This window comes from Sceloporus undulatus, chromosome 1, assembly GCF_019175285.1.
Source record: "Sceloporus undulatus isolate JIND9_A2432 ecotype Alabama chromosome 1, SceUnd_v1.1, whole genome shotgun sequence".
Taxonomy (NCBI): domain Eukaryota; kingdom Metazoa; phylum Chordata; class Lepidosauria; order Squamata; family Phrynosomatidae; genus Sceloporus; species Sceloporus undulatus.
The window spans coordinates 193027324-193046365 of NC_056522.1; the positions used below are offsets into that span (position 1 = coordinate 193027324).

Here is a 19042-nt window from a genome sequence, read left to right on the forward strand (position 1 = left end):
AACAAGTAAACAATATGAGACCTGAAGTCATTTTAATGGCTGTGTATGAATAGTCATATTTTGGCTTAATAAAATGGGATCTGAACAGATAATTTGATTATGATGCAGTCACTAGACAGGAAACAAACCAGGATTGGCTTATTTTGGTTATAGACCAGAATGCAAACCAGGATGCCTCCCATTAAATATAGCTTGCTGAATTTCTGCTTCATGGCTTCATAACAAGTCAAGGTATGAAGGCATGGTGATTTGAAATGACAGTTTGTTCTGCAGCTCCTTAGTTTCCCAGTACAGACAAAACTGAAAACTGTAGTTAGTAGATCATCTGAACATGGACATTTTGTTACATGTGAAACCAATTTGAGGGATGGGAATTAACATAAAACATGTTGAGATGTTTCCCAGTGTTTGAAAATGATAATATTTTGCATTGAAATAAATAATGTTTTTATTCTGCAGAAGAAAGATTCACTAGTCTAGAAACCTATTGTCCACTAGGTTCAAATCCATGTTCATGAACTCATTAGCTAGTCTTAAGTTGATAACTAAATTTCAGCCAGATTTCCACTTCTATATTTCAAAAACTGGCTCAATATTGTTGCTCTTGTGTGCCTTCAAATCATGTCTGAGATAGCAACCTTAAGGTGAACCTATCATGGAGTTTTCTTGGCAGAATTTGTTCAGAAGGGGATTTTCTTTGCCTTCTTCTGAGGCTAAGAGTGTGTGACTTGCCAAAGGGTTTCCATGGCCAAGCTGACATTTGAACTCTGGTCTCCTAGTGTTCTAGTCCAACACTCAGCTCAGTACATCATACTGGCTCTCTATGGCTCAACATATTGTCTTTCTAAACATGAAAATCACTGGGCTGATTTTTTTTTTTAAAAAAAATCTCCACTCGATCTAGTAAATGGAGTGGAATAAAGAGACTGATGCAGATGGAAAGCCACAGACGCCACAGTGAGTGTTTTGAGTGCTCACTAGAATTTAAACAATGTTTATGTAATTCTTTGTAATAGATAACCACAGAAACAAGAAGGAACACTTGCAAATGTGATACACTGCCGATAGCTTGATTCACCCATCACTATTTCAAATTGCCTCTTTTTGCTGGCTAATAATTGTTATTTTTGTTGGTGGTAATTTATAGTTCAGTCAGCCTTCCACATTTGAAGCTTTGACTTTTGCAGATTTGATTATTCACAGATTGGATTTACATGTTCTCTCTGGGAATCTCTAGTTCCTCCTGCCATCAGAATTTGTGCTGGAGGACCTAGAGATTCCTAGAGAGAACAGATCTCCAGGCATTTGTAAGCCCTCCAGTGCTATTCTTTGCTCATCTTCTGACAGGTGTTGACCATAGAGTTGTGCTGGATGATCTGGAGATTCATAGAAAAGTGTTCTCTCAGGTTAAAAATATAGTGGGTTTTTTATTTTCAGTTTTTCCACTTTCATGGGGGTCCTGTGCCCCTAACCCCAGCAAATGTTGGAAGGACCACTGAATTTTGGTGATACTGTGGACCGTACCTGTGTTGCTACTTTATTTTGAACTGCCTCGGCAGTCAAAAGTCCATACAGAAATGTAAAGTACCACAGGGAATGGATGCTGATATGCATTCTAATCCATTCTGCAGTGTGGATGTTACTGTGCATCTACTCTCTTGGGCTACTTACCAGTTATGAACAGAGTGACAGCTGCTTTATTTTGCCCTTTATGACAGTTGGTGTGTGCATTATTTTCTTCTAAAGAAAATATGCTACACATTGTTAGATTACTTGTTTTAAGGTTATGTAACAAATAGAGCTAGTGTCAATCTGCTGGTTTTAGCACAGCATGTTTTAATATATTACAGGTGTAAAACAAAGGTCATGCTCTAAATAATGATAGTCTGCTTTTGCTTTGAGATAATAACTCTTTAGCTGTTTGAAAAATTGAAGTAGTTGTAATAAGTCACTATGTGTAGTGGTTAGCGATTTGGACTGGAATTCAGAAAACCAATTTCTAGTTCCTATCTAATGAACCAAAAAACTGGCTGTGGATCCATTTTGGGCCACTCATTCTCTATCAGCTTAAATCAATTCACGTGATTGTTGTGAGAATGTGAGGAGGAGAGTCATGCGTATGGCCTTGAACTCATTAGAGGAAAGGTGAGAGATAAATATAATAAATAAATAATTGTGTGGAGAAAAATGCTACAGTAAATGAAAGGCATAAGAGAAGTCAACCGTGCTGTGGAAGAGTCATGGTGGAGCAATAGCAGAATCTCAAAGTGGGGTTTTTAGACTCCAGCACTAGTTACCAAAGAGAATACAGTTTTGCTAACTGGGATAATAAAACATTAGTTGTATTGTAGATCTAGAATACAAGATATCATTGAGGATGGTGGGAGTAAAAAAAGTTTTGTTGCACTTCGGGTTTCAGTACATAATTTTATCTTGATATGTTTTGATCGCAACTTGAGGAACTGGAAAGGGTTTTTTTAAGTTTTTGTTTTGGTCTGCTGAATATGAGAGTTATGGATTCGTGCCTGATTTATAAGCATTTCTTTCTTTTAGGTAAAGCTTGACCTACTTTTCAGCATGAAATAGGCACACATTAACTAAGCTGGAAGGAAAATGCTGCTGTACAGGGAAGCTGGCTTTGATTTTTGTTCATGGATCATCTGATACTCCAGACTGGTTCAAGCATAATGAAAAACCATGGTTTGTCATGATGGGAATGAACTGCAGTTAGCCCTGTGGTCTCATGTGCTTCTCTTTCTGGTGTAGCTATGAGAAGGTTGGACGATTTTTCTTCCTTTTTGATTAAAAGTGGTGGAGCGTTGCTTCTGAACTCTGAATTTTGGTTAATTTTAATTATGGATTGTTGGAACAAGCCAGTTCCATTAACTGGGAACTGAAATCAGCTTGCTGTACACAAACTATAGTTAAGACTAATGAAAAGTTATAAAGTTCAATCAAAACAGTGAGATGCATTTTATCAAAAATAAGAATGAGAACGTCTCACCACCTTCTCTCGACCGTGGAAGATGAGGAGAGGGATATGTGGGAAATGGGAGCCTGAGCAACATGGCAGTATATCACAGTGAAGAATTATGTTTAAGGATGTAATGCAAGCCACCACCCCCCCTTCCCTTAGGCAGTTAGCATATGTGTGTGGTGTAAAGATCCTACCATCAACCTGATTTGTTCCCTGTCTTGGTTTTCTTTTTTCAATGAGTTCTCAGAACCAGAGGAGTTACAGAAATATGGTGATCTCCTCCAACATAGTGTGGCTCTTGGTTTTACCTTACAAAGGACATTCCCCTTTTTGAAAGTTTCCTTGACTTGAAGCTCTGTATTTAAAGATATGAATGGGAGGTGTGAGGTTGCCCATCAATACATGTGGCAATGTTCTAGAAGAGTTTATTCCTGATGTTTCGCCAGCATCTGTGGCTGGCATTCTCTGTGTAGATGCCAGCCACAGATGCTGGTGAAACATAAGTAATAAACTTCTAGAACATAGCCACATAGCTCAAAAAACCCACAAAAACTATGGTTGCTGGCCATAAAAGCCTTCGACTGTCTCTGCCTGTTTCTTTTTGGCAACACATTTCCTTTTTTATGTGCAGTGTGTACATAAAATGTGCAAGTAGCCTGCCTGCCTGCCTGCCAGAGTGATACAGTCTTATCTGTCCCTTTATTGTTCAGTCAGCCAACTAGAGAAGACCTTTTGGGGAAGAGCGTAGCATAGATTTCTCTTGGCAATAGTAAAGGAATGGCAAAAGTAGCTTCTCTGGAGAAAGCTGAATAAGATATAAATTCTGTGGTAGATCAGATGCTTTGCTCAAGTGGTTAAAATAGGGATTTCTGAATTATTTAAAGAGCCAACATCTCTTCTCATGTTTAGAAAGTACCTCTTCATTATAATACTTAAAGACTCATTTTTCTATATTTTTGCCTAGCAGTGGAGCAGTGTTAGATTTTAAATTGCAGATTTTCATCATTGTAATTCAACCAAGGAGAGGCAAAAATGCAGGTGGTTGTGTTAATAAATGAATTCTAAAAACTTTCATCTTCACTGGGAACAAGTATTTTGTGAAGCTAATGAAATTTACTTGCCTGTTTTAAGAGCCATTCCCATATACTGTGCTTTGGATTACAATATTTTATGACAATACATTGTTGCTGGGAAGATGCATTTTCTGTACAGCTGCTGTGAGATTTGCACAGCTCAACTAGAGATCACAGGGAAGCTCAACATCATGGTGGATGACACCATCACCCTTGGAAATCAAAATGTCCCAAGGCATATTCACACTACCTACATGTAGCACTGTTATTCCACTTTAAATGCCATGGCTGCATCCTATGGAATCCTGGAATTCGCAGTTTAGGTGGTGGGGCCTTTATGAGAATCCTCAGCTAGAGAAATATCATCTGGGGCCTCTGACCAAACTGACAATCCTAGGAGGATTTTGTAGGATGCAGCCATGACAGTAAAAATGGAATCATAGCATGGTAATTGTGTGGGGTGAAAGAGGCCCCTTTGGAGCCTCAGTCCTGAAAGCCTTGGTTTCATACCACACTACTCCCTAGCTTTAGCCATTGGGCACTCTTTGCTGGCATGCTGTAGACCAGATCACAAGGTTCTCATGAACTCTATTGGAATGACTTTCATTCTGCTAGTACAAACCATTGGGCTCTATGCTCTTCTTAAAATTGGCATCTTAACAGTTTTTAGGAACAATGCAGAGGTCCCTTTTGAATGTTTAACGCCTAAGGTGAGTTTGTGTAAGTTGGGTAGTTCCAGACATATTTATTTATTTCAGTATTTATTTCAAATAATTGCATTTTGCTGTCAATGTGGAAAGCTTTTCGTATCTTAAGATAACACCCTCACTCCAAGGCCTTTATGCCAAAAATTGTTTAGGTCTCCTAACTATCTCTGCAAATGTGAAGGAAGGTTTGTAATATATTGCTTGCTTTTTGTTCTTTAGAGATCTTTTGAGTGAAGTGTCTCCTACATAAACAAGACCAAGATGACAAGCTCAGCCCGGGAGCATCTCCTTTTTGTGCGACGGCGCAATCCTCAGCTACGTTACACTTTGAGCCCAGAGAACCTCCAGAGCTTGGCTTCCCAGGGCACTGTGCCTGAGAACATGAACTTGCAACGTGCCAACAGTGACACTGACCTGGTGACCTCTGACAGTCGCTCTAGTTTGACTGCAAGCATGTATGAATACACCCTAGGACAGTCTCAGAATCTCATCATTTTCTGGGATATTAAAGAAGAAGTAGACCCTACGGACTGGATAGGGCTTTATCACATTGGTAAGCAAAGCTCTTGAGCTAGTAGTTATTTCCTCCGCTTTTTTCTACTTGTTGTTAACAAATAGGAACAGGCAGCCCAAGATTTCCAAGGATCATGCTACCAACTGCTTCATACATGAAAACACAACTGCCCACTTAGAAAGACTTGGATCTGTCTTTATTTGATACCTATTGAGTCTTTTTGATTACAGATGGTATTCAAATTCTTTCTGTTCTTAAATATTGGTGGTTAGAGACACAAAGAGGTGACTTATTTTCATGTTATAGAAACTAAGATGTGTAAGTGTAGCTTTCTTGCTTTTTAATTTGGCACATTTGTGGAAGTGAGCCAGTGACAAATGACAGGGATATTTTTTGCTGTTTCTGGAACTCTGGCCACATGGTAGGTTCCTCTAATATCAGAGCTCACATTTGTTTATATTATGCATCTCCATTTTCTGGGAATTTTCACTTTACAAAACTGTAATGTGCTAAGGGCATAATACTGCAGAAGAATGCAGTGTTTTAAAAGCTCACTGCAATAATTTATTTATTATTATTTAATAAATAATAATTATTAACTTAATTACACTCTGACTGTAACAGTACATAAAGGGTCTTGCAGTGATGAAAGGTTGCAGTGCCCTTCTGAGTGGGGTGAGAGGATTTTAGAATGCATTTATAATACTTGTTTACCACCTTAGTTTGAGTAAACAGGATTATGCTAATAGAGTGTTCAGTTCAGCCAACCTCTGTTGTTGTTGTATGCCTTCAAGTCGTTTTTGACGTACGGCGACCCTATTATGGTTTTTCTTGGCAGGATTTGTTCAAGATTTGCCTTCTTCTGAGGCAGAGAAAGAGTGTGACTTGCCCAATGTCACCCAGTGTGTTTCCATGGCTGGATGGGGGAGTGAAACATCAGTTTCTAGAGTTGTAGTCCAGCACTCAAACCACTACGCCACACTGGGTCTTTAGAATAAACAGATTCTTGTTTTGTACCATCTATCCACCTAATTTGACAATGTTTATCAGATTGTGGTGATGCCATGAACAGTGCTCTGTTACATCTCATGACAGTGGCTGGTGCTGACACTCATTAACCCATATTGTATTGTCTGTGCTGTTTGTGAATGCCATGCCAAGAAGCCATGCATCTAATTTGCCCGCTTGTTGCAAAATTTCCAACTGTTCTTGTTTGGTAGGGACAGTCCTGATTAATCCTCTGTTGTCCCACTTTTTCAGCAGCTTTTAAAATGTCCCATTTTCTCCCTCCTCCTCTCTTCCTCCTGTGTCCTTAGTTTAACTTCAGTTGCTGAAAACTCATTTAACTCAGTAGTGGGGAGAGGAGAGGAGGGGTAGAGTCTTGTTCAGGCAAAAGCAAACTACTGCAGCCTCTCCTGGCTTATGTGTTCTGCCTCTTTAATAATGCTTGACATCTCGACTACATTCTGATGTCGCTTGGACACACATGTCACAGTTCTAATCTGTTGGAGGGTATACCTGATGATGCAGCAGCATGTGTACTAGTTGTACTGTTTAATTTTATGCACTTAAAGCCGTCCGTACAACATTCCCTGAAGGGTTTTTAGCACAATCAATGTGCAATTGTCCACTAATTAAACATTATCCTGATAATCTTGCTTCTCTTCAGATTGGCTTCCTTTGGAGGCTATTGAAAACTAAATGTGATTGTTTTGTGTGTATGAAGATGAAAATACAGCATGCAGTTAATGGAACCACTGATACAACTTCTGTTTTGTGTGGCATTGTTTGTGCTAGTATAATGGGTGAGTGGGTAAGATAAGAAGTGCAAATTTTACTTCAGACATGGTACATGGTATTATACAATCAACAGTCCCTTCATCTGACTTTTGAATTACCTTTTAGGACTTGTAAATATGATTACAATGTGAACAATATGAAGTATTCTCAATATGTGAAATACTTTGCATAAATGGTCACGCATACACCCTTAAGGAGTTCTTACACTTAAAATGTGAGATATTTTTCAGGTATCTTGCAGTAGGTTTTATTGCTTGTGTGGATTGGACTTAAACCCTATACATATCTGTACCTTCCCCAGTGTGATGAACTCCAGATGTTTTAGACTTCATTTCCCACTACCTCCAAGTCATAGATAGATAAAAGGTGAAGTGTATTACCTAAAGTTAGTAAAATGTGTTATTTAAAACATTTGAAGGGAAATGTGGGCTTGCTACCTCATGAAATCATGTGCTGTCCTTCCATTATCAAAGAATCAATTTAACTTGAAGTCAGTTGATGCCATTGGCATCCTTGTTTTGTTCTGTTTTTTTATTTCTGTGTGTGGCATATATTACATACATCTTGCCAAGTTGCACAGAAGAAAGGTTTCTGGCTTGATGCCAGTGTAATGCTGCAGTTCAGATGTAATTTTACTCTCCAAACAGCAGAGAGCTGCTTGACAGGGATGCCATTAGGCAAAGGAAAAATGTTTACTTCCTAGCATACAAAAATAGGAAGGGAGGGGAGAGAATTACGAAAGTCTGTGTATTGGTCTTTTTAAAAAACATTGGGGTTTTTTACTCTTGTGGTGGAAAGGAAAATCAAATGTTTCCTTACCCTCAAGATAAGTGTAATTATCCATCATCACATATTTGGTGATAAAATGGTATGTCTTGGGGAGAGTGAAGGAATGCAAAGATATAAGTGTCTGCCATAGGTAGATTCCTCACAGGTTCTAGTGACATTGTTGGACTGTATTTTAAAAGATCGTGATGCATATTTAGCTCTTTCATTTCATTTTCTTACTTTTTGCAGGTTTTTTAACTTGGCTGGTAGGGTTTGATGCAGAGTATAATATGCTTCCAACTCTTCAGTCTCTTCACCAAAGAGAAGCATTCTTTGATTTGACAGAAATAGGCACAAACAAACAAACAAAACCAGGTTGTTCTCCTGTATGTAGAAAGCTAATAGTTCAGCCTTTCCAGTAACAATATGAAAAAGAGTGCTGTATTATCCATCTCATATTTACTCAGTTAACAGAGATAGATTTTATTTCAGCCATTATGACTTGCTGTTTGGTTAAAGTATCTGTTGTATATTGTGAACATGACTGAACTGAGCTTATTTCCTTTTCGTGAGCAACTCACCTCAGCTTGAAATCTTTCACAGTGTTTTTATTGGTAAAATGAGCATGTTAATTAAAAGTTGCTACTAATTGCCTATGTGTTGTAATTTGTGTTGGCACATAGTGTAGAAAGCTGCTAACAGGCAGACATGTTCTGCATTTTGATTACAATTTGAAAAACAACACATCATTATTAAGGTGTAAAGTTAATAGTTGACACTCTTTTTTAAAATTCATGTATTTTACACTAAAGTTTGATTGAGCCATCCCTATTTACATGGTACATTCTCAATCAAAAGCAACTAAAAGAAAGGAAATGTTGATTTGGGAAAAGGATGTATACATACAGATAAATAGGCACAAGTCTATTCCAATGTGTGTTCTCCATCGGGGTTTGATTCACCTAGTTTTGTCATCTGGAGTTAATTTCTCCATGTGCACATTGTTATATATTTTTGTATTCTGTACTCTATAGTTTATTTATGTATTTATGCCCATGGTAAGCCATTGGAAAGCCAATCACAATAGCTTAATAAATGAAGTATCGCTTGAAACAATAGGAAGCTTACAGAATTGATCTGCCCAAATCAGTGAAAACTAAGCACTGGTGGTTCAGAATTTAACCCCCAATTCATACCCACATTTGAAAAACAAACAAACCAGAAACAAAGACAAGCTTGCATGCAGTTGGTAGTTCCAACCAAATTTCATTGAGTCAACAGGATTTTTTTCAGTGTAAAACATCCAGTAATCAGTCAATTGAATCTAGTTAGGACTGGAAGTTGGACTTAGCTTAACGTGACCTAAAACCAATGATAATGTAAAGTAGTGAACAACCACACAGGATTTTAAACAAGAAAACTCATTCAAACAATGTTTAAGAAGTGCTTGTAAAGTTTTTTCATTTGTGAAGAAGATGCGATAGTGTCATTTGTGTCCCTTACAATACCCATTACAGCACGCACTCAGTGTATTTTATTTTGAAAAATTTTAAACAAAATTTGAATCTTCCTTTGAACTTAGAGCTATTTCAGGCTGGAAGAGGCAAATTAGGAGGAATAGCTAATACTCCAGAGGACAGGATCAAAATTCAAAATGACCTGAATAGACTAGACAGCTAACAAAATGAACTTCAACAGGGAGAAATGTAAGGTACTGAACTTAGGGCGGAAAAATGAAATGCACAGATATAGGATGGGGGACACCTGGCTTAAGGAGACAACATGTGAAAGGGATCTAGGAGTCCAAGTAGACCACAAGTTGAACATGAGTCAACAGTGTGATGCGGCAGCTAACAAGGCTAATGTGATTTTAGGCTGCATTAATAGAAGTATAGTGTCTAGATCAAGGGAAGTCATAGTGCCACTCTATTCTGCTCTGGTCAGGCCCCGCCTGGAATATTGTGTCTGGTTCTAGGCACCACAATTCAAAAAGGACATTGAGAAACTGGAGCATGTCCAAAGGAGGGCGACTAAAATGGTGAAGGGTTTGGAAACCATGCCCTATGAGGAACGACTGAGGGAGCTGGGGATGTTTAGCCTGGAGAAAAGGTGATATGATAGCCCTGTTTAAATATTTGAAGGGATGTCATATTGAGGAGGGAGCAAGCTTGTTTTCTGCTGCTCCAGAGACTAGGACCCGGAGCAATGGATGCAAGCTGCAGGAAAAGATTCACCTGACATTAGGAGGAACTTCCTGACAGTAAAGGGCTGTTCAACAGTGAACAAAAAACTCCTCGGAGTGTGGTGGAGTCTCCTTCCTTAGAGGTCTTCAAACAGAGGCTGGATGGCCATCTGTTGGGGATGCTTTGATTTGGATTTCCTGCATGGCAGGGGGTTGGACTAGATGGCCCTTGTGGTCTCTTCCAACTCTACGATTCTATGATTCTATGATTTTCAGGAGATGGTAGTATAATTTTGTGTCTTTGACAAATTTATCAGGTTTCCTTATAAATTACTGGTAGTCAATTCTGTCTTTTTTAGTGGAATATAATAAGGAAATAGCTCTTGGTTCAGCAGTGTGTCTTCTCAGCAGTCAACCCAAACTCTCAGAATTTCAGACACAGCAGCTATGAGGGCTAAGGTTTTAATGTAAAACTGCTGGGAAGCAGCCCAAGTTCTGTACCATTGGGACCATGGAAGGCAGAGAGATGCCCTTCTAGAAGTGCTAACCTTTCTCCGATTAAACCAAGTAATTTCTATATATAACTTGACATTGATAGGTGTGAGATATAACCTATGGACTGGATCCAGCTTTTCCTCCCACCAGCAAATGCATTTTCACAGTATAGTTTGATTCAGTTTTCCCACTGGGGGAATGGCTGGGGGAAAGGATGATTTTCTCTTTCCTTTGCTGTACCTGGGCCACCACTCTCCCAGAACTGGTTTTGAGAGGAGCATACAGGACTGCAAGAAATGGCAGATTGGAGTGGTTGGAGGCATTTCTTTGACCTGTGTTTACTTGAGGATTGATTTTAGACAACCAGTATACATATCATCAGTGCCGTGCTTTCCAGAATGTTAATTAATATATACAACAAATATACTCTGCTGTGTTTTCACCCCTTTTTGCCTGCTTTGTTCTGAAGATATTCTTAAACTTATGTGTGTGGTGTGTTCGTTGCTCCATCCCAAGGAATACCAAATGTTCTACTAGACTTGGGAGCTCTTCAGTCAGCCAGTCTCATTTTATGAGGTGACTCCTTATTGTCTCTGTTCCCACAGTTGTACAAGCTGCAAAGCTTGGAAAAGTTCCTCCTTTGGACTACAACATCCAGAATACCATAGCCACCGTGGCCTTGAAGCTGTAGTCCAAAAGCGGGGGAAAGACTTTTACAGGTTCTTGACCAGTTGTGTGCAGCTTGCCATGTTCTTCAACTCATCCCATACTGTTCTTGGATTACACTGAAGCCATTGATCTTTTGTGTCAACAGATTTATTGTTAAATCACCCAACCATGTTACATAGTTGTCTGAAGATAAATCACTCTTTTCTTGTTAATTTCCCAGTTCTTCATACGGCAAACATTTTATTCTGGGGCTTCCTCCAGGGATAAGATTCTACTCTTCTCTTTGACATGGTCTATATCCAGTGAATTGTTTTCAATGGGGAAGATTGTTTCATCTGTGGGCCAACCTGCCCCCAGAAGTGGCTCATCTTAGACCCTGGTTTGCCATTAGGGTTCCTGGATCTCCAGACCTGGACCCCAGATTTAGGGCATGCAGCCTCATATCCCATCCACAGAGTGAGGTTGAGGGATCTCAGAGTTAGCACACTGTTTTGAAAAGCACCTCATTTCTGGTGGTGTTTTTATTTGAGTGGCATAATTTGTGCTACTGTGGTCCATATACTGTCGTGCCTCGCCATATGTTGGCTTTTTATAGGCGACTTTGAGCATAGGCGCTCAAAGCCGCCAGCACGTGCGGGGTGGAAGGGGCGTCGCGTCCCATTCAATTGAATGGGCGCGTGCGCCCGTTGCGCCCCGCGCGCTGCTGCGCCGCCACACCGCCGTACACAAGCCCCATTGGAAACAATGGGGCTCGAGCATAGGCAGAACTTATTATACGTGGAGGGATCCGGAACAGAGCCCCTGCGTATAATAAGGTTCCACTGTACAAGATAATTGCACAATGCTTCTGAATGCTGTAAGGACAACCTCTGAGTTTGCTGAGGAATCCTTGTTGTCGATGCTTGTGTGTTGTTGTTACAAATTGGGTCCAAATTTGATTATATGCTTAGCATATATTTAAAAGTAGTTCTCCCCTGAATTATTCTATAGATCATAGCAAGTATTTTTATCTTGCTATGTTTGCCGTTACAAGGTAAACACGGGCTTAATTTGCAGGTCAGGTTGAGGTATACATCTCTGAGGAAATCCTGTTATAAAAGAAGACATTTGCTAATTAAGGCAAATATGCATTCCCGCTAATGCTTAGTTTAAGTCTCGCTATATTTAGGATTAGTGTTACTGGCTACAGTGCTACACCAGTTTTTGCTATATGCATGTTTTAATTCACACCTTCTAATGTGAAGTTATACTTAATCCTGATGTCACAGGAGATGGGGTTCATTGGAGTTCCAGTCACCCCAAATGTCCTTCTGCCCTCGTCTTCCAGAGGTTCAGATTGACCACTGATCTCACTAGACTGGGCTTCCCTGGGCTTCCCTTCTACAGGACAGCAATAATGTTTTTAAAGCACACAGAAACATAGGAGTTTATCACACTAGCGAGATCCTGCAGGAAAATGAGAGTTAAATGTGATTTAAAGTACATTTGCATTTAAACAAAACTTGCAAATTTGGGGAGTTTATCACACAGAATTGCTTCTGAAACAAAATAAAGTTAAACCACAGTTAAAGAGAGAAAAGTGGCAGCTTTTTACTTTCAGGATGTTCCGAAGGTAAAAAGCTGCTGGTTTTCTCAGCTTTAACTTTGCATTATTTCATGTTAACAGCAACTTCGTGTGATAAACTTCAGGCACTTCTGCATTGTTTTTTTTTTTTTTGGCTTTAAATTGCCTTTAACTCCCATTTTCCCACAGGATCTTGCTAGTGTGATAAACTCCATACAGGTATTGAAGCAATCTTTATCACAGCTCCACTTCACCACTGGTATGGTGCTGCACTGGATAGTGCACTGACATCAGCACTGCCCAACTTCCACTTCCTTCCTGTTATAGCCCATGCAGATCATCAGGGGAAGAAGAGAGATCAATTGGTGAGGGAGCAGGGAAAGCGATATCAAGTGGCAGGGGTGAGAAGGAGCAAGATCAGTGGTGGGGACGATGAAACAAGATCAGGTGGGGGCCGAGGAAGAGAAATCAGGCATAAGCAGGTGAGAGGAAGTGAGATTGGCAGTGAGGGCAGGGGAAAGTGAAATCAGGCGGTAGGATGGGTTGCGGTGAATCGAGATTAGGGCTTGGGGGGGGCAGAGGGAAGAGAGATTGGCAGTGGAGGTAGGGGAAGTAAGATCAGGCATAGGGGGGTTGGGAAGAGAGGAAGCAAGAGGATAAGCTATGGCAGCTGCCAACACCTTCTAAACAGCAAACAGCAGCTGGCTTGGGGAAGTTGTTGGCAGCTGGGATTGCTGTGAGGGTGAGAAGATAGAGGAACAGAGAAGCAGAATCATCACCCACTCATGCCACATGACTGCCTAGGAAGCAGAGCTATCACACCAAGGCAGTCATGGAGTAGCAGAGACATGGAGAAACTATTGATAGGTTTTGCCTATGGAAAGGTACACAACAGTAAGAAATTTAATATAAGGCAGCGGCAGGATAAACATGATGTTGTAATAAGTACAAAGCTAAAAACACTTTTATTTTGTTTAAATTCCGTTCTTTAGGCTTGTGTGATAATCTCCTAAGTGACTCAATTTTTCTCCTTCCCCTGCATAATTTTTAAAAATATGTATGCTGGTGTAAGTTTCTGGATAAGGAACCAATGGCAGGCTGGATTGGGATGAAGTATCAGAGTATCATCTTGCTGAATTTTGAACTAGGATCTAATATATAGTTAAATGTGCTTCAGGCCCTTGAAATTATTATGGATGATTAAGTTTTGTATTGGAATGTCCCCTTGTTTTACAAAACATTCTGCTGATGAAACCCAGGCAGATAAGCTAGAGCATTTGTGTGGTGTTGATGTACATTTGGCCTGGGGAGTTGACAGTTGCAACTGTTGTTAAAAATCAAAGTCTATCTTCCTGTGGTTAGTTAAGAATACCTATCTGATTTTGAATAAAAACTATACACAGTTAGAAATCAAAATAAGTTCAGAGTCTGGTTTAAAGGGATTGTCTTCCATGCTCACATTGTACCCTATTTTTGTGCAGTCCTTTGGGAGACAATGTATTTACTCAAAACAAACTGAAATCTGGATCAAGACAATTGTGATGATAAATGTTTAAGACTTCTATGTTTCTATCATTGTTTCTTAATCTGGCTGTCTTTTCTCTCTCTCAAATAAATACAAAGCAGCTTTGCAATAGCACATTTACCATTATAAGGACTATATTTGACAATTTCAATAGAATTGAAGCTTATACTAAAACCTGCTGTGGATGGGGAGTTTTAGAGGATTTCCATTTCAGGTCAGACAAGATTAAAAAGAAAAAAAAGCTTTCACATAAGCTCTTTTTTAATGCACTTACGCTTGTAGCTCTGATTGAACTGAGAGATTGGGAAAAGTTAGGCATCTTATGTTCTATAATGAAGACTTTGTCCAGCCTCTCTGCTTCTGAACGGAAAATGTTCATGTATTAAAGCAAAGCTGGTTATCTGTCACTGGTATTCTTACTTTTAACAACATATACATTCAACAGTATTCTATATTAGGTTTTGTTTTGTTTTTTCATGTACCATAATTTGTGTATATTTGGGTTTTTTTTAATTGTTGTGGCTGTTGAAAAACCAACCTCATTAAAGTCCAAAGAACCTCTTTAAGGTGCTCTCTAGAGCTTGAGGGCCTCCAGTTGGATTTTATACATCTGCCTGCTCCTGTGAACAATAAATCCTCTCATGCTATATTACATGCTATGTATGAATGTACATATTTACATTTTATATATTTATATAACACCTTTCATCCAACAAACTACAAGCTAGAATGCATAATCCTCCCCCGTATTACTCTTTGCAATTATTATTATTATTATTATTATTATTATTATTATTATGCTTTATTTAAATAGCGCTGTAGATTTGCACAGCGCTGTACATAAAACAATAAATATATAAGAAAAAGCCTGCCTATGGCGTACTGTCAGGTAGATCTGGCTAAGAGGTATTGATTGGCCCAGGGACACTCAGTGAGCTTCATAGCAGATGTGCCATGTGCTCAGCACTCAGATTCAGACAGTGAGACATAGGGTCAAGATGAGGCAAAGAGGCCAGGGAATGAGACAGAAGGCCCTGCCACTGTGACAGAAAGCCAAGAAAGCCTGGTAGTTTCTCAAGAACAAGACACAGAACTCATAGTACCTATGACAGTCCAATGAAGAGAGAGAGAGGCCCAGGGTAGGTTGGAACATTAAATGGCAGATGCTCAGTCATTAGGGAACAGCTGTGTGCTGTCAACCAACCATAAATTCCAGCACCTCATAAGCAACCTTTCCTGGTGGCTGCAACCTTCTGGCTTGTGTTCCTGCTTCGTGTTGCAGATCTTGCTCTGTTTGCAGACTAAGATTTTGGATCTGTATTTTGGGCTGTTGTTTGGATTGATTGCTTGACTAAGACTGACCTCACTACTGTACTCTGCTACATTATCCTTGCTGGTGAGGTACCAGAACAGAACAACTGAGTGAAAGTTTTCTCCTGCATCTCCTTAGTTGCAGTCTAACCATCCAGCCACTACACTGCAGAGACAGTTTGTTTATGCAGGTTGCTACAGGTTGGGTTTCACTTATTCAGAATTCCAAAATCTGAAATACTACCAAATTCAAAGCTTTTTTCATGGGTGGCTGAGAGAATGACACTTTTGCTTTCTGATGGTCAGTGTACACAATATTATTACCTTCAGGCTATATGTATGAGATGTATATGAAATGTTCATGAATTTTGTGTTTAGACCTGGGTCCCATCTCCAAGATATCCCATTATGGGTGTATATGGAGATAATTGGTATTCCATAATCTAAAATCCAAAATACTTCTGGTCCCAAGCATTTTGGATAAGGGAGACTCAATCTGTATTCATGGCTATAAAATATGTAAGGGGGAGGGGAGTTGGATTGCATCTATATGCAACACTAATTTCTGACTATTCCAAGTGGCTGTTAAATAGCTATGGGCAGCTCTGGCAAGCTTGGGAGCTGTGTTTTCACCCCAGCACCAACACATTCCACATCAGGCTCAAACATGTAAAATAATAATTGAAAACTGGAATTGCATGGAGTGCATCCACTTCCACCTTTGTTTATGAGGTTTGGGTTTCCTCCCAATATGGTTTATGTAAATGCTGCCACTCCCAGATTGCCCCAGGAGCAAAAAAATCAGATTTGGTTCAGAAAAATTGAAGAGGGGATGGGTGGCTCTGTAGAGTTCATCCAGACAGACCAATTGTGCTGGGTTCTGGTGGTTTTCCTTGCTATTCTTACTACTTTTATTTTCAAAATCCAAACAATTTTTTTCTTGTCCTATTGTGTTTCCCAGTAATCACTATTTATGTGTTTTTCCTTTGTCTTCCTTTGAAAGACACAGCAGTATCACCATAGCAGCTTGTAGCCATAACACTGAAGTTCTAGAGAGATCAAAAAATAAAAATAATAAAAAATGTAAAGAATGAAGAGGAAAGAGAAACCATGTGAAGAATGCTAAACATTTGGAAACACATCTGGAGGCAAAACGGAGAGGAGTGCAAGGAATACCACATCTACAAAGTGAAGCTTTTTAAAAAGTTGAAGAAAGTGTTTGGAAGAGGAAGTGACAAGAAGTAGAATTAAATGGTGTGGTACCATGTGGCACAAATCACTGCATGAGCCCTGAAATAGTATTTGAATGGTCTCTAGTTAAGAAAGCACTAACTTCTACAGCTAGTCCACTTCCTGAGAAGCTTCTCCCAAAAGAAAATTGCAAGCAGTGTATGTCCACTGGATGAAGGAAATCAAGGTGTTAATACAATTGGTGCTCTTTTCCTGAAGGCCGTCACTATTCATGGCTTAGAAAGGAAAATTAATTTTAAAATGTAATCATTGAGAGAAAGTACATTTAGAAATGTGACAAAGGCGCTTTACAGACCAAGTACAGTATGTTACACAAGATGAAATCACTGCTTTAAAAATAAATTCAGTTTCAGGGAATATGTGTCCTAGGAAAAGCCTTATTTCTTTTAATGAGTGACAAGAGACACCCAAGTGAAAATATCTCAATTTGTAGAAGCCCAAATTATTTCAAGATGTTGATGGTGAAAGTTAATGGCAAAACTGAGTGAAGAAATTTTTAAGGACACAAAAGTATGTATGCTATTTTTAAAAATTGTATTGCTTTAGATATCTGGTTCCTCCCTCCCAAATCTGGGGAGTGTTGTTTTTGCAATGACAGCGATGTGTAAAGGCCTGCTGGCTTGCAGGGGCTTACTACCGGTATGTCAGAATATTTCTATTGTGAAGACTGCTGGCAAATTGCTGGGATTTATGATCTTTCAGGCAGAAACCAACATTCCATTCCTTCCTGCCTTTATGATGCTTTCGGTAGCTTTTCCAGATGGAGATTATTTTGATATATTAGATGAGCTAAAAGCACATTGATAGTACCCACAGCCACACATAGATAGGGGGAAAGGGTACACTTTAACATTGGCCAGAGAACCAGGCTGCAACTCTATTATTGCAAGGGAGAAAATAAGACTAAATTGTTCATGTTTTAGTATATTTACAGAAACTTGTTTCCCTGTATCTGTCTAGCTGTTGTCCCGATCTTGTGGGATTTTCTGGAGATGAAAATGCCACATTCTGAACAGAGATTTGCCAGCTCAGGCGGTTTTCTAGAACAGATGGCTTGTGTATTTGAACTTAGATTGGGACTTGTCATTAGTGTGGCAATGATTTGTGCTCCCTGTGTGATCTGCTGCTACCAGTCCCTGCATTTCTTGTGCACATATGCACATTTTCTCCATGGTTTCACTCTCGTCTTTCACCATCTTTCCACAATTCCACAATTCCTTGGATTTCCAAGTGTATGAAGTTGCCTTATTGGAGGGTTTTTATTTGTATTTTAAGGTGACTGTGGGGCAGTGATTCTCAGGCTATCTGACGTGGGTGACTGACATTTTTTCTGATGCATCAGGGACCTGCACCATATTCATGCCCATTGGCCTTAATTATTTCTTTCCGGGAAACATGTCAAGGACTGGCAACCAAAAGCTCAGGGAGCAGCACTGGTCCAGTAGCCCAGCTCTAGCCTGCAATTCTACAGAAGGTTCAGCCTGAAAATTTGGAACTATTTTGGCATCATCCTCACTATGCCCTTCCTTTCTTCCAGTTTATATGAAGTAGATGTGTGAATGTGTTTCATTATTGCCTGTTGTTGACCTGTCACAGGACTGGTGAAGAGGGTCCAAAACACACTGCAGAAATAATCCAGTTTGAGACTACTTTAACTGCCCAGGGTCAATGCTAAGGAATTCTGGGAACTGTAGTTTTGCGAGACATTTAGGCGCCTCTGTCACAGAGCTCTGGTGCCACAACAAAGTACAATTCCCAGGATTCCCTAGCACTGAACCAGGGCAGTTAAAGCGGTCTGCTTTGGTCCTAAATCTGTAGTATCGATTTCGGAAGGCCCTTTTGCTTTTACATTGATCCCTTTTGTACAAAACAATGCAATCCCATTTTTTTATTTCTTTTAAAGAGTTTGTTCCTACTTACAGTTCAGCTATTTCTTTCCAAGTGCTTCTGTTCTATAAAATATTACAAAAAACTTGGTTGTTGTTTTATAGTGTTACGGTGTTTAATGCTGGTAATGAAATGAAATACCTTATTTTGAAACCTCAAGTACCCAATAACTGAGTCAAAATAACCAAAAACCAGCCTTGGAGAAGCAAAACTTGGAAAAAAATAATTGTGATCTTGTTTGAGTTTGGAAGAACTCCTAATATGATATGAATGTTATATTGAACACTTCATAATCATACTATTTGAAATGAAATGAATT

General features: G+C 39.4%; 1 protein-coding gene across 1 annotated transcript in view; it reads left to right on the plus strand.

The window, feature by feature from the left end:
- HECW2 (HECT, C2 and WW domain containing E3 ubiquitin protein ligase 2) overlaps positions 1 to 19042 on the plus strand; it is a 218184-nt gene that overhangs the window by 65359 nt on the left and 133783 nt on the right. The window contains 1 exon segment of the mRNA XM_042446267.1: positions 4977 to 5310. Coding sequence (XP_042302201.1) covers positions 5019 to 5310 — 292 coding nt within the window. The 5' untranslated portion in view covers positions 4977 to 5018.